The sequence below is a fragment of the Pseudochaenichthys georgianus genome, chromosome 9 (assembly GCF_902827115.2).
Source record: "Pseudochaenichthys georgianus chromosome 9, fPseGeo1.2, whole genome shotgun sequence".
NCBI classification, from domain to species: Eukaryota; Metazoa; Chordata; class Actinopteri; order Perciformes; family Channichthyidae; genus Pseudochaenichthys; species Pseudochaenichthys georgianus.
The window spans coordinates 19187280-19207295 of record NC_047511.1 but is presented as its reverse complement, the minus strand read 5'-3'; the positions used below and the strand labels follow the sequence as shown (position 1 = coordinate 19207295).

Below are 20016 nucleotides of genomic sequence, written 5' to 3'. Positions count from 1 at the left end.
CGTTGAACACGAAGACAAATGTCTGTGATCGCGGCCATTTCGTGGTGGGCTGCCACATTTCGTGGTGGGCTGCCACCAGCGGTTCCATAGGCGGTATGCGGAGCAGGCCGAGCCTCTCCATACCGTCACAGTCTAGGGAGGAGGCACCCTGGAATGGGGCCTTGTTGCTAAAGGGCCGGTCTCTCCACGAGACCGACACCTCATCCAACATCTCCAGGAAAACCCGAAGGAGTTGCCTCTTTGTCCTCGTTGCTTGGGGAAAATGTTTCCCCTCGTAACGGGACCTGGAGGTCTCCTTGGCCATTTCGGGCCACGGGATGTCTAGTCTGGACGCGGCACGCTGATACACGGCCTGCAGGTCCATGCTCAGACAGGGCGAAGCTGGTGTGCTTTCGCCCGGGAGAGCAGCCATCGCTCCCGGCTTTGCAGCCTGAGCCGATGACATGAAGATATCGTCTTCTTGCTCATCCGAATTAGACAGGAGGAACTCAGAGGCACCCTCTTCGTCCTCCATATAATCCAATTCCAGGACATCCTCTGCGGGCGAAACCATGGTGAGGTCCAGCCGGGAGACCCAGCTAGGTAAAGCGTGGGGCTCGCCACCGGGTCCCAGCCTGACACGGCGCGGGACTCCGGTTCTGCAGCTGCCGCTGTTGATGAGCCCCAGACCGACACAGTGCGGGGCTCAATCTCTGCGGCGGACACCTCCGCGTCTTTATTGCCAGCCGGCAAATCAACGGACATGAGGGGGTCCTGTCCCGACAAGCTAGCTTGGCGTGCTAACCGTCGGCGGAGGCTCTTTATGGTGAAACGGGCACAATGCCCGCACGAACCGGGGTTGTCAATAGCCTCCTGGGCGTGTTCCAGCCCGAGGCAGGACGAGCAGACCTGGTGTGAGTCTGTGCCTGATATCTTCAACCCGCAGCCTCCGAGTCGAGCCTCCGAGTCGAGCCTCCGAGTCCCTGACTCCTCTGGTGTGAGGGAGAGAGGCGTCCATCTTGTTCGCCGCGTGGAGAGGACCCGCTCGTAACAGGTACGTCGTCGAGAAAAAAAGTGTTACCAACCTGTCTTTAATCCGGAGAAAAAAGGACGGTGTAGGTCTTTTTTCTCAAAGAATATTAACTGGTGTGTTAATATTCTTTTCATCCTTTCCTCCTCCGTGAGAAAGAGAAAAGAAAAACGTCCTCGCTACCATGGAGTCGGTAGTGAGGGAAAGCAAGCTAGCGACAGGTGTGTTGCTAGCTTGAAAAAATCAAAATCTTACCTTAATTCCCGAGGAAGAAACGGCGAGGTCGATTATAATACTAACTGGTGTGTTAGTATTAGCAGTCTTCTTGCGAAGCAGGAACGGTAGCCGGCGAGCGCCCGTCGACCGAAATGTAGATTTGGGTTCAGTCTGTGGACTGTTAAGCTATCCCGGCTACCATAGAGATGTGCTCTGAAGCGAGAAGAGGTGTTTGAATGACGCATGCGACGTAGCGCAAGCTACTTATAGGGGGTGGATTCCCCTGACGCTGACGTCAAGATCACCAGCCAATCAGGATTGGCGTAATGAGATTGATGCTTCTGTTGTTATGTGTTATGGATAACGAATATAAGAAGCTTTTTCTACAACCAGTGAGGTAAAGACACATCTTTATATGATCATTATAGTTATACAAAAATAAGAGAATAAAGTAAACAGGTATAAAATACTATATGACAGTAAAAAAAAGTTGTTATTAATAAACAAGAATACATTTTGAAAGGGGAGTGATTTGTAAAATATCCATAAAGGAAAATAAATCTGTTTACAGTTCTGTTTCATATGAGTGTTGAGAGAGGTATCCATAGATCTCTTAATGTTGCTCTCAAAGTGCACCAGATTGATGTTTTTAACTTCAACATTTAAAAAAATATCTTCCCGGGGGAGCATGCCCCCCGGACCCCCCTAGACTTGAAGTCGATAGGGACTTGGCTTGGGAACTGGAAGGTCACCAGTTCAAGTCCCGGCAAGACCAAGTGCTACCGAGGTGTCCCTGAGCAAGGCACCGTTCCCCACACTGCTCCCCGGGCGCCGTTCAAAATGGCAGCACACTGCTCCTAACACTAGGATGGGTCAAATGCAGAGAAATAATTTCCCCACGAGGGATTAATAAAAGTCCATCTTAGAGGAGGTTAGGTCCCCCCCCCACTGAAATCTTGTTCACATGGATAGGAAACTAAATACATTGCACACATCTTGTGTCCATATATTTCTGTTTTGGTGGTCTTGCCACAACCGTGCACGTGCATGCATGCGAGAGTCATGGTAAGATATCTGGATTAAGAGGTTGTTTTTTCTTTGCACAGCATGAAAGAAAGGCCAAATGAATGGGCTGTGATTTTAGTATTTTTAAGCAGAGGTCAATCATTTGTACTGGCCTCGGAAGATGTTGAAAAAATTGAAATGACCCTTGAGAGGAAAAAAGTCCCCCCCCTGCTCTAAGTAAAGACTGCGTTGAAACATTCATGTCAAATGTGGTTTATCAAACAAGTGAAGAGACAGTTAAATGGAAAGTATAATACAAATTGTGGGAAAAACTGATTAAGTGAGGCAGCAAACATGATGTTATCTCTGTTGACCCAGTCTGGAAACTAAATTGTTTAATTGATGGCTAAATAGATAAACAGAGATAAAAAAAAGTTGTCAATCATTTTTCCTAATCAGCACTGAGACTCCCGAAGGGCCAAAGCAGTTACACACAAGCTTAAGAAGTGAGTCCAACCTGCACGTCTCGCAAGACACTCTCTGCTGCCAGAAGTGAATTTTTTTATCTGGGTTTATGGGCTAAAGCAGGCCAGCCTCCATGGGCAGAGAAACATTCACTTTCAAAAACATGCATATGTCTGTCTGTCTGTCTGTCTGTCTGTCTCACTGTGCATCAAAACATCTGTAGCGGTTATCAAAACAGGCGAGCAAGGAATACAAATACACCTTGTTCTTTGTCTTTGAAAGTTTCAAAGAGCTGATGGATTGTTCAAAGGTATATTTTGTGGTTTCGACATCGGAGAGGATTTTCTTACCATATCCAGAATTTCTTTCTACAACCTATTGTGTTTAAACTGTAAAGAAGCATGTGGCCGAATATTTTAAAGCTTGTCGAACAACTAGATAAAGACCTGTAATGTTTTGAATGTGCTGGACTCGATTTGAAACAATCAAATTACCAAGTAGTATCTTAAGTGAAGTGTAATTGACTGTTCACAACTACCCCAGTTTTCCTCAATAGTTCCATGCACACCATTGTTCAGCGGTCCACATACACACAATTCAAAAACATTCTCAACCTCTGTCTTTCTCTTTTCCTGTATAAAACATCTGATTTATTTTTGATGTTAAACACGACCAAAACTGAAGTTATTGTACTCGGCCCAAAGAATCTACGAAACAAATTATCTAAAGATATACTAACTATGGATGGCATTAATTTGGTCTCCAGTGAGACTGTAAGGAATCTTGGTGTTATATTTGATCAGGATTGATCCTTTAATGCCCACATAAAATACATTTCAAGGACCGCTTACTTCCATCTACGTAACATTGCGAAAATCAGGCATATCTTGCCTCAAAACGATGCAGAGAAACTAGTTCATGCATTTGTTACTTGAAGGCTGGATTATTGTAACTCCTTATTATCAGTGTGTACCAAGAAGTCAGTCAAGTCGCTTCAGCTGATTCAAAATGCTGCAGCTCGTGTACTAACCAGAGTTAGGAAAAGGGACCACATTACTCCTGTTCTGGCTGCCTTACACTGGCTCCCTATAGAACACAGGATAGAACTTAAAATTCTTCTTCTCGCCTACAACGCCCTTAATGGGCAGGCGTCATCTTACCTTAAATAACTCATTATACCCTACTGTCCTACTAGGGCATTGCGTTCCAAGAATGCAGGGTTGTTGGTTGTTCCTTGAGTCTCTAAAAGTACAAAGAGAGCCAGAGCCTTTTCTTATCAAGCTCCACATTTGTGGAATCAGCTTCCAGTTTGTGTTCGGGCGGCAGACACCCTATCCGTTTTTAAGAGTGCGCTTAAGACCTTCCTTTTTGATAAAGCTTATAGTTAGGGCTGATTAGATTCAGCCCCTAGTTTTGCTGATATAGGCTTAGTTTGTCGGGGGACATCTTACTTCTTCCTTCTCTCTGTCTATACCTGTGTACTCTCATGTTCAGTAACACGTATCATATCTAAAAGGCAGTATCGCCTGAATGAAAGCACACTCCTAGACAGTGAGAAGTGTCAACTTCCACAGTTGTTTTGTTTCGTTGGTTTAGAGCGTTGCTGAACAATGTTCTAGTGTCTGTATTTGAGTGTGTGTGTGTGTGTGTGTGTGTGTGTGTGTGTGTGTGTGTGTGTGTGTGTGTGTGTGTGCGTGCGTGCGTGCGTGCGTGCGTGCACTAGAGAGGACAGTGTCATATTGTTTTGGAGCCTTGTGGTTGGGACGGAGCTAACACCTGAATGAACCTGTCACTGCAGACACATTGCTTTTTCAGCTCCAGCGATTACACTGCACCCACACACTCACCATTTTCTTGCTGTTTTTTTTTGTGTGTGCGTGTATTTGAGAGAGAGAGAGAGAGAGAGAGAGAGAGAGAGAGAGAGAGAGAGAGGGGCTTGTGTATAGCCTGTATTCATGTGAGTGTGAGAGAGACAGGAGCAGAGAGTGAGAGTGACACAGCACTGTGTGTCGCAGTGTGAGTGTCTACACCTCTGTTTTATTATAGTTGTCTTCCTCAAACATATAAAATAGTGCTACTGCAACTGTGTCCTTTGACGTTAAACAAGTCGTATTGATTGATACACGCACACCTACAGCCTGGTGAACCTTACCAAAAAAGGAGAAATTATTATAAATTCAAGTAAAAAAATGCACAATACACACTTAGAAACTACTGTACTGTACCTTCAATGTGTCCTTCGGCAAGGATGTTTATCTTAAAAAGGACTGACAAAGAAAGTTGGAAGGGCTTGTTCTAGAAAAACATCCTGTATAGACATCCACTTATATTATCAATTAATGCTGCATTCATGTCTTGCTTTAGTTACCGTAATTACCAGTTTTTGACTTGACATTAATTGATCCTCATTACTCTACACACGTCTGAATCATCCTTTTCACACTAATACAATAAACAATCAGTGATGTGATTCTCCATCGTTTTTCAGTTTCAGGTCTCTGCGGCACACTTCTCATTTTGTAAATTGATGCATCCCCTTTTATTCAAACTGGATGAATAGCAAAACACACTGCCTTGCCTTGATTAACAGGTGAAGTCAACAGGCAATAATTTGCATTTTGTTGCTGATTATTTCAAAATGTTGGTAAAATGTGCGATACATTTTGATGGACACTTTACTTCTTTTAGGAACATTATGTACTCGTGTGATTGCAGCTCTACATAGCTGTGATCTAAGTTGTAACCATTTCAACCATGAAATACAACTAGGGAAAGCTTGCGGGTTAAGAAGCCACTTTCCTCAGGCAAATATTGGAAAAGGCTTAATGTGGGCACAGATATTAATGCAATTGTAATTGTTCTGTATTATTGCCGGCTTAAATGACTCACATTGAAATGAAGAGGAATGGCTTTGTAGACATGATGTCACCAAGCCCACAGGGTTATGTTGAAATGTGGTTCTTTTATTAACGGAAAAAGAGCAGGGTTATTGTCTAAAATATGATGTCAGGTTGTGTTTGGTAAGTGGAAGAGAGAAGCAGACGGATGGGAGGAGACAGATGAAAGACGAGACAATGATGGAGGGATCTGGAAGAGGTCAAGGGGAGATGACACCCATCAGTTTTCTCTCCTTAATCTTTCTTTGTATCACATCGCTCACCCCATCTCCCTAGACTCACACAGAGTCACACACACATAGAGACACCAGATATTACAAACCTTCTGCAATTGGCTTTGTCATGACCTCTAACCCCTATATATCTGTATGAGTGTGTTTCCAAAGGCAGAGCTATACAACTCGGGCTCAAAAATCAATTTACAGCTGCTTCTTTCTGTCATGTTCCCCTAGCCGCTAGACATGTGTGTGTGTTAGAGAGAGAGTGTGTGAGTGACAGATACATACATTTTAGAAAACAAGTCGGACATAAACAGTCACTTGGTTTTTCAGTGTCTAAACAGCATTTAAGTTATTTTTCAACCACCTCTCTTTACACTGTGAAACAGACTTGTGTGGTGTGTGTTGAATGTTTTTCTCCAAAATCCCACCCAGGAGACCTTTACTGTTGCTCTCACTGAGAAATATAAGTGGGTATATTTCACTGCTATCTTGACTGTGGAAATGTACTGTCACACGATTGAGTTTGAGTTTTGTCTGTGTTGTTTTGTGTGTGTGCAATGTCTCAAGGCAACACAAACACACATTGCAATGCAGTGTGTGGATATTTAATTGTATTACGTCTATGCACCGTCAACAGCGTTCAAGTTGTCTGTTATTCCAATTTTGTAACTTTGATATCCCTACCTTGAGGGAATGTTTTCACTTTTTGCACAAAAATCCACTTTAAGAATTTGAAAAATTGATTAGATTGTCATGCTCAAAGGTCAAGGGTCAAGGTCAGTGTGACATCACCTGACCACATTTTGGCCAATAATTCAGGTGCTACTCGACTGGTTTCATTTCATTTCATTTCAAACCTTTATTTATCCAGGTGTATCCCATTGAGATCATTGATCTCTTTTTCAAGGGAGTCCTGCTCAAGTAGGTTCCACATGAAACATAAAAACATAAACAGAACAACAAAAAGGACATTTTACAGCATCATTACAGGGATTACAATTTACAATAACTATCCACATGAACAGGTACCAACAGCATCCGATTGAGTAGCATCCAACCGAGCTTTAAAAACATTTAGTGGCACCAGATTGTCCAGTTTCCATTTCAATTGCAGACTATTCCAAGACAGAGGAGCTGCGCATCTAAAAGCTATCTTCCCTAAGACAGTCCTAGCAGTTGGCACATTTAATAAAATTAAAGCAATAAATGGCCAGTATTAACTTTATTCATTCACTCATTCTTCATTCATACCATTACAACCCAAAACCAAACTATGACATTGTTCGCTAAGGGTTACAGGAGATGCTGAACAATTATTTGGGGATAAATGATAGGACTGCATCTGTTCTGCAGATCCACCCGGGCAGAGAGGCAAAGTGGGTACTGACAGTCTTGAGTGCATGTGCAGCACAGATCCAAGTTGTCAAGCTGACAGACACATGTCTGTATGTCAGAATAAAGAGGAAGAAGTGTATAGAGGATGTTTGCTTTTTTATAAAAATGGTTGTAGTTCACAAGGTCGAAAGGATTAACTAAATCTGAAACTGAGATTTTATTAACAGCTTCTTATTAAATCGATTAAAATCTTTCTAATGATTTTGCAGTAGATAATGTAATCACTCTCAAATGAGATATTTCATACTTTCAGACGGAGCCAAGCTGTCCAATTGTTTCCAGTCTGTATGCTAAACTTGGCTCAGTAGATATGGGCCTGCACTCAAAAGATCTTTAGAAATGTTACTGGTCTGTGATGATGCCCAAAATAATAATATAACACACAATCACCAACAGAAAGAAAGAGGCACATACATCAGATACTGTACACAAGGCAAGAAGCTGAAGGTTTCAATTCAGCTGTAAAATGTATCATTATTTGTGGATGGGATTATTTGGCTCCCCATCATACTCACACACACACACACACACACACACACACACACACACACACACACACACACACACACACACACACACACACACACACACACACACACACACACACACACACACCTTCTTTGCAAGCCTCAAGGTATAACTAAGCACTAATCATTATCATATCCTCACCGTCATCGCCCTTCATTATCATGCTCATTATTATCATCATAATCACATTTTCACAAGTAGTAGGTGCTAAGAGATTTTATTATTTCTTTGTGAAGTGTACAAGTGTACAATCCAGTCAAGCAGCCTATAGAGCAGGGGTGTCAAACTCAAATACACAGTGGGCCAAAATAAAAAAATGGGTACTAGTCGAGGGCCGGACTGGTTCAATGTTTATTGCAAAAGTTATTGAAATGAACTTATTGCACATATTAAACCTGGAACTAACAGAGCTTAAATTATTGCCTATAAAAACAACATTGACATTAAACAATCAGTTGCATTCAGTTCTTATGGCTCTATCTGCAGCTTTTCCGGAGTCATGATTACATTTTTCCACAGGCCAACAATAGCTTCAAAAAAACTATTCCCCTCAAAGAAAAAACCTGACATGCCCTGTTGTCGTGAGAGACAAAGTGCAGAAGGAAACATCCATTTAAACTCAGTTTGCTGCTCGGTGATGCTAGTTCAAGCCAGATACTTGGCTTCTCATCTTGGGTGCAAGTTCATTAATGTTTGGGGTCGGGCTCTGAGCTGAGGAAACCCTCAGGATGGAGTGAAAGTGTGCGTGCAATATACCGACGGGCCAGATCTAAAAGTACAAATTATCCTGCGGGCCGAAATTAAATCCACCACGGGCCTGATTTGGCCCCGGGCCTTGAGTTTGACACATGTGCTATATATAGACCATCAAAATGAAGCCTTGGAGTTTTATTTTGGGCTGTTTTGCGCTCTTTCTATTTTAAAGAGGATTTAATTGTTTCACTGGTCATTCACATGCGCTTGACTTGACTTCAGGTTTATTTATCTTAAATGTAATCTTCCATCATATGTGACAAGTTGTGGTGACCTTAGTCCTGAGAGTGGTATTAGTTGGTCATCATGTCCCACACTGCTGTGATTTTGCACTGCACTTCGGAAGCATTATGTGTCAATCTTAAAATGGCAATAGTACACACTTCCTTTACTCAAGTAGAAGTACAGATACTTGTGTTTAAAAATATTCTGGTTAAAGTTGAAATACTGACTGACTACACTTATTTACTCAAGTAAAGGTAAAGAAGTAGAGGCTTCGAAATGTACTTAAGTACAAAGTACCCATAACTACCAACTGTTTTATAGACTAACTGGTAACTGGACCTCACTTTAAATTAATAGAACAATAATGTCATTGTTAGCTAATTAATGTTTCAATCCACCATTTAGAACACAAGCAAAGAAAAACAAAGAGGGGACAGACAAATAAGTAGTGGAGTAAAGTACTGATACCAGAAATATTTACTTAAGTACACTAACAAAGTATTTGTACTCCTCTACTTCCCACCTCTGGCAAGCACTAATGTTTCCTTTAGTTGTATACAGGGCACACACAGGATCATTTGCAGGATAAACCTAAAAGAATGTACAACTAAACAAAATAGTTGAGACCCAGAGAAATAATTTGTTGTTCTTCTTATTACTCTGTAGGTTGGAAAGTCCCTCATATGAAGTGATGCAGCTGGACTTTGAGGTGGATAATGTGATCAACTTCGTGCCAACCCAGACTCTGCACTGGAACATCGAGTACCCTGACATGCAGACAACTTCCAGACAAACAGAGAAAGTCTCGCACCTCTACATCAGCAACGCAGACATTCAAGGAATCGTGCCGCTGGCCGAGGTAAGGGATGACTTCACAGATGAGAACACAAACAGCAATCTCAGAGCTACATATTGACATACCCAGCACAAATGTCTTATGCTGGAATAGATTTTCCCCAGCTCATCCCCTTCCTCCAGGTTGATCAAAGCTGTAAAGGTCAGCTTGTTTACCTCCTCCTGTGGCTACAAGCCTCCTGGCCACACACACACAGCGGGTTTCACCCTCAAATGACAAGCAGCCTCTCAAATATGGGCACACAACTACGCGGGGGCGGCCCTACACACCTACCTTCACACACTAATGCTCCCCCTGTGAATGCGTCAAGCTGGCAGGTGTCACTCCTGCTGAGACACAAGCACAGGGTGTCCCTTTAGATCTTTAAAGGTTGCTTTCCATATGCACAAAACATGTAATTGCTCCAAATTGTGAGTTTAAACTTCGGTGTCATTGTTTAAAGCATTAAAACTTTGAGACGCCTCAACATGTGTACTTCAGAATAAACTTAATGAAGACTATAGCTGTTATGATAAACATACATTTGTTTTGATAACATTATTCATCATTCAATACCCAACACTTTTTCACAAAGCCAAACATTAAGTGTAACACATCACTATGCAGCCATTAACCCAGTGCCATTGCCTTGAAGCTGTTTTAAGGTAACATAATTATAGTTCAAGAAAGTTAAATGTAAAGTTTTCTTTCTGGGAAAGAGAGCTAAAATGTACTTAGCAATGATGACTTTGCACTTTTGGGGTTAATTATCTTCAGGCAGGGTCAGGTGAAGGAAAATATTGTTTAAAAGTATTCTCCCCTGTTACATTCCTAATCATCACCACCATGACTTTATAGATTCACAGATCAAAACAAACACATCCCGTAACAGACATTGCTACGACTACATCAACCAAGAACCTCATGCTAAAAATTGAGGAGGAGGATGCTTCTCAAAATGCTCCCAGTTCCATTACCACTGAGGTAGAGCTAATCTGGCTTGATAGCCCTCCTTCAAACAGCAAAGCCCTAGTGAGAAAACCCAATTTTGTTCAGGGCTTTTGCAACCGCTGTCTCTTTCACATACTGGAAAAAGCCAGCTTGAAACCATCATTTCAAATAGCATTTCTGTTGGGATTTCGCTAGCCTTTTTTCAGTGTGAATGGCGCGCTAGGGTGACTAATGCTACGTCTTTCCCCTGTTTTCTTTAAATCAGCAGCATTTACAACAGTTTCAGTTCAAATGCTCATGGACATTAGGTGAACATTTAAACTTTACAAAAATAATACAAATTAACAAATGATACTTGAGTTTTTTATGTACAGTATTCATTTAAAAAATGTCTGTTTATGTTTTAAGTTACAACTAACTTCACAGAAATGGCATTAAAATATCCTTATATATATACATACTGTGTACATATATATATTTGTACACAGTTGTGTGAGTCAGCCTCGCAGTATATAAGGCAGCTACGCCTCTGAGTGTCATTTTACCCCCCCTTCAGCGAGCAGCATAGGATGGACAGGGCCCCATGGTAGGGGCTCCATCTGTGCTCCTAGGACAAGGGTTACAATACGTAACCCTTGTCCTCACTCACACACATACAGTGGCTGAAAACCAGACGAATGAACACCCTGTAGCGCCAAAACATGGACCCACCACACTGCTCCTTAGAGGTCTACGGTTAGTTGCCTCCGCCTACCTACTTCTTTATAACTCATGCAGTGTCAGCGCAGTAGTAGGGGGGGCAGCCAACCCAAGCAGAACCTAACTGGACTGGGTAAAAGCATGGCCAGTGTCCAAGCAAGTAAAAGCAACCTTGCACACATTTCCTGAAGGAGCACAGAGAAATGTAAGTGTATCATGCCCAAGGGGGAGTCAGTAACTGACACACACTCCTCCCTTCTCACCAGTCCTGTGTCATTCCAGCGAGCACTGACGAGGAAAAGGAGCCCTATAGTACAAGTCCAAAGGAAAGAACCGCATTAACAGACAGGGTATATGCCGCTTTACTTTACCATCCAAACAAGGCTGCTGAAACAGCTGCAACACGTATGGAGTTTGCACGGGTCCCAGTGGGAGGCCTTCACTGGCCTCTGAGATTCATGATTTCTTTTGGAAAGGTATTTCCCAGCCACACCATTCCTGGAGCACACAAACAACTGATCAGTGCATCTGATGGGGGCCACCCGGTCCCCAGTGGGGTGGGGTGGAAGCCATAAGGCATCTATAACCCTCCACCTGAAATAACTCCTTAAGTTCTTTGGAACAAACATTTAGTCACCCCACTATGGTCACCACGAAGAAGCAAGGGCATGTGGTGCACCTACAGAGTGGTTAGTTCACATACTCTCTTAGCTGAAGTCAATGCAAGCAGCAATGCTGTTTTTCATGACAGCGCCATCAAAGAGGAATGATTTGGTCACCATGTCACTTATGACAGTTTCCATTGCGGTCTCCTGATCACCTGTTCAAACTGCTTCATGAAAGGTTGGCTAAAGACTGGTCTGTTACAATACTTAACCATGGTTTAAAAGATTTAAAAAAAAATAACCATGGGAAAGATTGTAGCTTTTGTAAAATATTATCATTGTTAATATTATCAAACATGTTATCATTGGCTTTTTTCCCAGAAACCTTTGCCTTAATTTGACCAAGTGCTTTGAGTTTCCTGTTAATTGGAATCATGTTGAAATATCAGTAACATAAAGAAAATAAATTATAATATATAATTCTCTTTGAACAGGTTGCACAAACATTCATTAAAAGCATGTCCTGATAAGTTTGTTTCCAGCATAATTGTTTTTTACAAAATGTATTTGCCATTGTAGAATATAAAGATCATTTATTTGTATAGTGATAATTCTAATAAAAAAAGTCTGCTAACTTTCAGCACATCTATAGTGAAATGACATGCTTCTGTTACCTCACGGCAAACACACCACCACGAACAAAAGACATATCTTTGTATAACCACACTTCTCTCTCCCTTTGGGTAAAAGCATCAAAATGGCTGCTATTACTAACCATTTGGGCTTCTTGATTTGTTTACCAAAATGGTGAAAAGGTGTTGATTGCTGGTTGGTTGTACAAGGTGTCTTTCACTGAGAGAGGTCTCTGTGATAGGTCACTGAGATGAAAGCGCCAACGTTTTTGGGTCTTTGGAGGATGGAAGGGGTAGGAATCAAATTATAAGCTACAATCTTCAAAGGTAGCCAGATGTAAAAGCTTTCACACAGTCTTGCATCATCCTTCCTAAACAATTCCACATCTGAGGATTACATCAAAAGTAGAATATCACAAGTACAGCCATGGGACACAATGTGGGATCTTTACGGCTGTCAAATATGTAAACAGCCTTGAAACTAAGCCTCACACATAATCACACCAGGAGCACTCAGCACTGGCTTTTACACATGATTTCTCTGTCTGATCTGTTAGGGTAATTCAACTCCACCTCAGGCATCATCTACCATCTCCCAAATCAAAAGTCAGCTTATTAACAGTACTGATGTGGTAATGCAGTGAGTTCTCACAAGGCCACAATGGAAAGCAGAACACTGCCTGTCATTACCGAGCTTATCCATTAAGGTTTCTGGTCTCTTTGCTGCGCGCGAAAGAGAGAGGACCTCTTCAGGAAGCGAGGGATTATTAGGAGTAATTTGTTTCGTGTGGGGGCTGAAAAATTGGTTTCATCTTTTAGAGAGTAGTAGGGAGGTGAGGAGTGTAGGAAGAGTTAGGGAGAGTGGGAGGTGGGAAAAAAAGGGAAATAGCAAAACTGACGGAAAGAGGCAGACTGCAATAGGCCAGTCTGTTGCGGCTTTCACACCAGCGCTTTTCAGTTTCTAGCTCCGAGCGGGAGCTTTTCTGGTTCAGCTCCGGTTTCCCTTTTCAGCTCCCGCTCTGTACACACCGCCCACTGGCGCCCCAGAGCTGCGTCATGACGTCACCGTTTACATCGCTGATTTGCCCCCCAACGGCAGCCATCACGGCAGCTCACAACAACAACAACAACTGCGTCGGGTCGATGATCGTGTTGCTTTTAATCACACGAAGCCAGAATAAATTGAATAACGACTTCTCCAACCTTATACTTTTCTCCAGAGTGCCGTGGTTCATTGTTTATTAATGTGTTTCTGCAGTGCTGCTCTTCCACGGGAGTTTATTCTCCCGTTAGCTCCCGGTTAGCTCACACTGCAGCGGCCGCTCTAAAGTATTCACTGTCCGACTCACACAAGCAGCTGATGCATATCCCCAGTTCCCCGGCCTAAGTGAATGTGTGTCAGTCTGAATTGACACTGTTTGGTATCACAACGCTGTTATGAAAGTTTCTCTGGTATAAAACGGGTGATGTTAGCATAGCAACCGAAGCTAAACTGACTACTTGCATCCGATAGCTGCAATAATACAAAACAACACGTCTGCCTCTCTCCACAATGATCGATAACAGTGAACGGATGGTCAAAGTAAGGCACAAATAAACAGAATCACACGAAGCCTGGTTAGTGTTGCCTGACTTTATAAAGTGTGTTTATAGGCACTACTGCTTGTAGGCAGGCATAACAGTCGACCCATGTTCAGGGGAGGTGGGTTTAGTTTCCTGCACGCCTCGACGTAAGAGAGACGTAAGCGACGTCACCTCTTAGCTCCAAAGCTCTTGCCTCTGGACCGACAATTTTTTGGAGCTGGAAATGAAGCGGATTCCGGAGCTAAGAGCCGGCGCAGCTCCGGTGTGAACTGGAAAACCCGGCGCTTTTCAGGCTCTAGCTCCGAGCCGGAGCTGAAAAGGCGCTGGTGTGAAAGGGGCAAAAAGTCCACCATGATTAGGTTGTTAGCATTAATCAATGTTCCCGGTAAAATATTTCAATTAGAAATAGTTACAGTACAAAACTACTGCAGCTATTGAACACAGTTTTTTTTGTCTAACCTTCAACCAGCAAAACAAAATAAAAACAATAATAGCAGTAAGTATTATAGTCGCATATTTCCAACAGGCATTTTAAGAAATCAAGCAGCCTTCCCTGAAGCAAAGTGTCAACACTGATTTAAATAAACACTATGAACAGTTCTATAGAGTATATAAAATGTACAGGGGGTTGCTATTAATAGATAGTCACAGTCACATGCTGCATCCTTGTATAAGGTAAATGCAGAAGAGCACACAAGTGGTGATTAAGTTTCAGCATCAAGGACAGCGTCACATACCCTCTCTGACGGTTCCATCTATACATCTTTGACTGTACCTGCAGCCCATCTCGGTGATATAACCAAGGAGAAAACATGAGAGAAAATAATGAAGAGAAATGGACAGAGAAAAGGAGGGACAAAACAACACCTAATGTTAGTAAAAAAGAGAATGAAATGGGATGTCAAACAGGCCCTGCTATACTTGTGTTGCTCTTAGAGATATTTTAGCAGCTGATAAATTGGACCAGTAATAATTGTTTTGTGCTCCCTGCAAGCGCCATTACACATGTCAGGCTGGAATGAGGCTGCTTCAAAACCTCTTAGAGCCAGGGTACAAAAAGAGAGACAGAGACGGAACAATATGTCTCCTTTCTTATGAAATCAGCATTAAAAAGCATGGAGAAATAAATGTTATGTAGAAACATTACCTGTTCTCTTATATACAAATGAGTAAGAAAAGAACATGTCAGAATAAGGAAAAGGTTTACTCTTCTTCGCTGTATCTTTCACTCTTTTGTCTTGTCTTGAAACATTTTCTAAACCCTCCTCAGCATCAGCTCATTTCATCACCATCTTTCCTCCCTTCTTCCTTCTCGAATACCTCCAGACTTTTTTATGTTTGCTCTTTTTCTTCTATTTCTCTGCCGACCCATCTTTCTTCTTCATCCCCACCCCCACTTCTAATCTCCAGAGTTGAACCGTACCCGAATGTTTTGCTGTGTAATTCATTATTTATTTGAACACTTGTTTATCTTTGTTGCTTGAAGATGTCTGTGAGTTTCGCATCTCAGCGGGCCATTCACGTGTGTGTGTGTGTGTGTGTGTGTGTGTGTGTGTGTGTGTGTGTGTGTGTGTGTGTGTGTGTGTGTGTGTGTGTGTGTGTGTGTGTGTGTGTGTGTGTGTGTGTGTGTGTGTGTGTGTGTGTGTACCTTTTTCTGTGTGTGCTTGCAGACCTCTTAGCAGAGCGGTTGTGCTAAGTAGCTTCTTAATTTGCTTCTCCTGATTGGTTCTCTCTAAAAGAAAGTCACTAAATAGAAGGAGGAAACTGAGTAGTCAATAATCTGTTGATGAAAGCAGACACGCACACACACAGTTAAAAAGCTCAATTATAGATTTACCATGTTCACGGTCTGTGTGCTTATTAGAAAGAGCCTTTTCTCCCTTTCTCAAGCTATTGTTTTTCTCCTACTTTGTGTGTGTCTGTGTGTGTGTGTGTGTGTGTGTGTGTGTGTGTGTGTGTGTGTGTGTGTGTGTGTGTGTGTGTGTGTGTGTGTGTGTGTGTGTGTGTGTGTGTGTGTGTGTGTGTGTGTGTGTGTGTGTGTGTGTGTGTGTGTGTGTGTGTGTGTGTGTTTGCTCCAGCAGAGGTCTAAATACCTGTGCTAATTTACACTGACATTAAGCGAGACACTGTGGGATAAATACAACAAACACACTCCCCGGGCTCTCTCTGTGTTTGTTTAAAGTCCCACAGTCCTTAGTAAAGTTTATTTATTTTTGTTTAAAAGAAAAACATTCTCTCAGATTTCCTCTATTGCCTCGTAAAATGAACAAATTACACCCAGAGGGGGAGAAGAAGAAAATAGAATGGTCCTTCAGACCGTGATGAAATCATTATGGATTATTTCTGAAGTTTTTATACTTTCATTCACACGTAGTCTGATACATGTTTTTAGAGCTTGTGACAATTCCTGGCATTTTTTGGGTGACTTCTGTAAGATATCTCAACTATTTATTATGACGTTTAGCCTCCAATACAGCTTTTGTAATTCACTACAGTATGCCTTTCTACTTTCTAGAGAAGCTAGCAAGTCTGGTTTCATTTCACCCATGCCCCCCTTACTTATCTGCAGTACAATATTTGCTTGTTACCAGACTTCAACCACCCAATTAATCAACTCATATGACAAGTTCTGTGTGTGTGTGTGTGTGTGTGTGTGTGTGTGTGTGTGTGTGTGTGTGTGTGTGTGTGTGTGTGTGTGTGTGTGTGTGTGTGTGTGTGTGTGTGTGTGTGTGTGTGTGTGTGTGTGTGTGTGTGTGTGTGTGTGTGTGTGTGTGTGAATGCATTTGGGTCACTTAGAACTTCCGTGTCATGGGCTCTGGGGTAGATTTCCATACCGAGCAACTTCGGCTCGCTCCAATCAGTCAACACGAACAGGAGAAGAAGTAAGGGGTATGAGATCAATACAAGTATGGGGTTCAGAAAATGACAAAAGCTATAAGAGTAAAGGAAAGCACGTCTCTGAATGTCTAACTGTAAAGAAGAAGCAGAGATTCATGCAAAGTCAATGAAACGCGAACAATAAAAGCTTGTGCTTTGGGCAGTGTGTATCAGGGTGAAGAAGCTTTTCCTCCTCTTTACACTTAAAGTTGCAAAGAAAGATATATCGACATAAAGCCAATGCCTGTCACTCATTGTGTATTCAGTTTTATAAAACATCTCCATTAGCCCTAACAAGAATGTCTGAACGAACCTTTCCTAAGAAGTTTGCAATGAAAACTCTGTTGAAAACACATAGTTTGGATCTGCTGTATTTAAGTAAGAAACAAGAAAAGGATAATGCAGAGAATTAACAAAAATCCACAGATGTTCAAATTCTCATGCCTTTAATATAGTTCCAACAAGTGTCTGTTGCATACCCCTGGGAGAGAATGTACTCTTGTAATCATGTTTTACTCATAGTATGTCACCAAATAGAGTGTAGGTGAGGAATGAGTAATCACGGTCAGAAAGGCAATGCAAGCGTGGTTTTTAAATCAACCTTCCACCGATGGTATTTCATTTTTAAAGAGAGAGGAGAACAGCGGAATCCCTCACTACAGTTTGAGGTTGGGATGAAAACCCACATGACACCCACTGAAATGTTGATGGTCAATGATATGAACTACTGCTGGAGAGTCAGGAAAGATAAACTGCGACAAACCCAGTAACGAAGAGAGACGTTTTCCAACAATATTTGCTGATTTAACTTTTCATGCTCCAAATCAGAAGCCGAGGACAGCCTCCTTCATGCTCAGTTAGGTTTAATCCCACTGGGGAGCTTCTTAGTCCAACCACAGTGTTCTCATGGGCCACTAAAGCCAAGGGGGGGGGGGTGTATATCAGCTCGAGTGTACATCAGCATCAATCTAAAAGGGAAAGGAGTCGTTCTAGCACGGTGAAAGCTTGGAAATGGCAACGTTCTTACAAAAAATATAAAAAAATGTAGGTCAACCACAGCTGCACATATAAACAAAATAAGTTTTCACTGAGAAAGAAAAACCTGTTGGAAAGGAAAGTAGAGGGAGAAGGTTGCTGATGAGGTAGAGGAGAACATGTATGTTATACACTGAAACTCGCCTTCACACTAAATGAGTACAAGTAATGAACGAGAAACCAAAGAGTGACTGATGACGTGAGAGAGAGATGGAGAATGAGGACAAAGATACATTTGACAGGTCTTTTTTAATAGGCAGGATGAGGGGGAGGGACAAGTGGGAGAAGAGGGTGGAGCGGTTAAATTGATAGGCGTTGGCAGGAAAGAGAATGGGCCGAAAAATGAGGGAGGGGTCTGACTAATTGATAGAAATGACAAAGGGAGAGAAGGATGGAGAAATAAAGCGAGGCGGGAGAGAAAGAGATGGCATGAGAGGGAGGACATTCGACAAGCTAAAATGGTAGAAGTGGGCATGAAGAGAGATGAAGAGAGAGGAAGATGGAGAGGAAGAGGAGGGCCCAGCAGAGGGGCAGAGCACCATGTAATAGTCCCTGGGAAGACTTGGGAGCACAGAGGAAGAGAGAAGAGAGTCAGAGTCGTGGGGGAGAGGAGTAGAGGGGGAGATAGAGCAGGGCAGTTATAATGCAATTAGTGCTGTTGAAATTGAAAGTACAATTCTCTCTGGGACCTTTGCAAGAGAGGTTTGTGGGTTTGGAGGGGGGGAGGGCTGTTAGCTTTCATATCTAATGTCTTCATCCCTCCTCCCTCCTGTTCAATCTCTCTTCCTCCCCCTCTCTAAATGTGACTTCTTAAAAATGTGACTTCTTAAAAATGACTCCCTCCCTTTTTTCTCCTTCCCTCCCACTTTCTCTCCACGCCTCAATTCCCGTCCCTCTCTCCCTTCCTCTCCATCTCCCTCTGCACTCTATCGTTTCATACATGTGTGAAGAGGACAGCGAAATGTCAGCTGCTTTTTCCATTTCCATTTTGTATTTCAGGCTTTTAGCTGATGCCCTTATCCATTTGGACTGGCCCTAAGTGCCGCAGTGGAACAAATTGGATGTTTTAGATGATCAAAAAATAAAGAATCCAATAAATATATGCAGGGATTATAGTAAAAAGGCTTCTAATACACAAACACATTAAAGATAATATTCTTTGATTCATTAATGTTGACGTCTTCATGAATAACTTATCTATAACGTCAGTTAGCAGTAGTGCTTTTTAGGAATATGGATCTAATTCTAACTATGATGAGATCTGTTGTATGTGAAATACACAGTGTGTTTACTCTGTTATGAAGTTTCAATAAAGTTTAGAGAAAAAGTAAAATAACATTAAATGACACATACACATAAGATTATGGGTGATGGCTTTCAAAGTAGTTATTACATTTCAAAAGTTCTACTTCTCTATTATATTTTTCATATTAACCTTTTTATTGAGAGACATCTAAAGTCATACATTTCTGTTATGACTTGGCACTTATGTAGATTACATGTAATTATTTTATTAAACGATAACAGATACAGTAAGAATCAAATATTTGAAATAACTTCTACAAAACGTTGATCTCATTATTTAAAGGTCAAACCCCACAAATGCGTTCTTCTATGCAATAATAAAACAACATGTTTACATACTGTACACACATGTATTCATATATATTAAAATACAAACTCACATATCAATATAAATATATAAAACACATATACAGACAGTGTAGGCCCCTATATTTATACCTATACTATCCTTTAATCCGTGTTTAAGGCAGGGCTTACAACAACAGCAGTCTCTCTGGATAATTACCTGCTCTAATTAGCTCGTTGCATAATTACCACTGGCAAATCTAAACGCTGTCCCCAAGAAGACTTATCCATTTGGCCGTATTAGCACCTGTGTGTGTGCGTGTGTGTTTTAAGTGTGTTTGTGATGCAAACACAAGGGTGTGTGTGTGTGAGGGAGTGTCAGTCCATAGATTAGGCAGGAAGAAGTAGGTTAGGTGTGTGCTAATTGCCCCAGCAACGGGGTGATTGACTCCCAGATACCCCATAGGCTTGTTAGCATATTGTTAGCAGCATCA

The 20016-nt window shown here is 41.9% G+C and overlaps 1 protein-coding gene across 1 annotated transcript in view; it reads left to right on the top strand.

The window, feature by feature from the left end:
- LOC117452222 (transmembrane protein 132C) overlaps nt 1-20016 on the top strand; it is a 279729-nt gene that overhangs the window by 185644 nt on the left and 74069 nt on the right. Inside the window, exon 5 of the mRNA XM_034090728.2 lies at nt 9381-9573. Within this exon, the coding sequence (XP_033946619.1) occupies nt 9381-9573 (193 nt within the window). The remainder of the gene's footprint in view (nt 1-9380; nt 9574-20016) is intronic.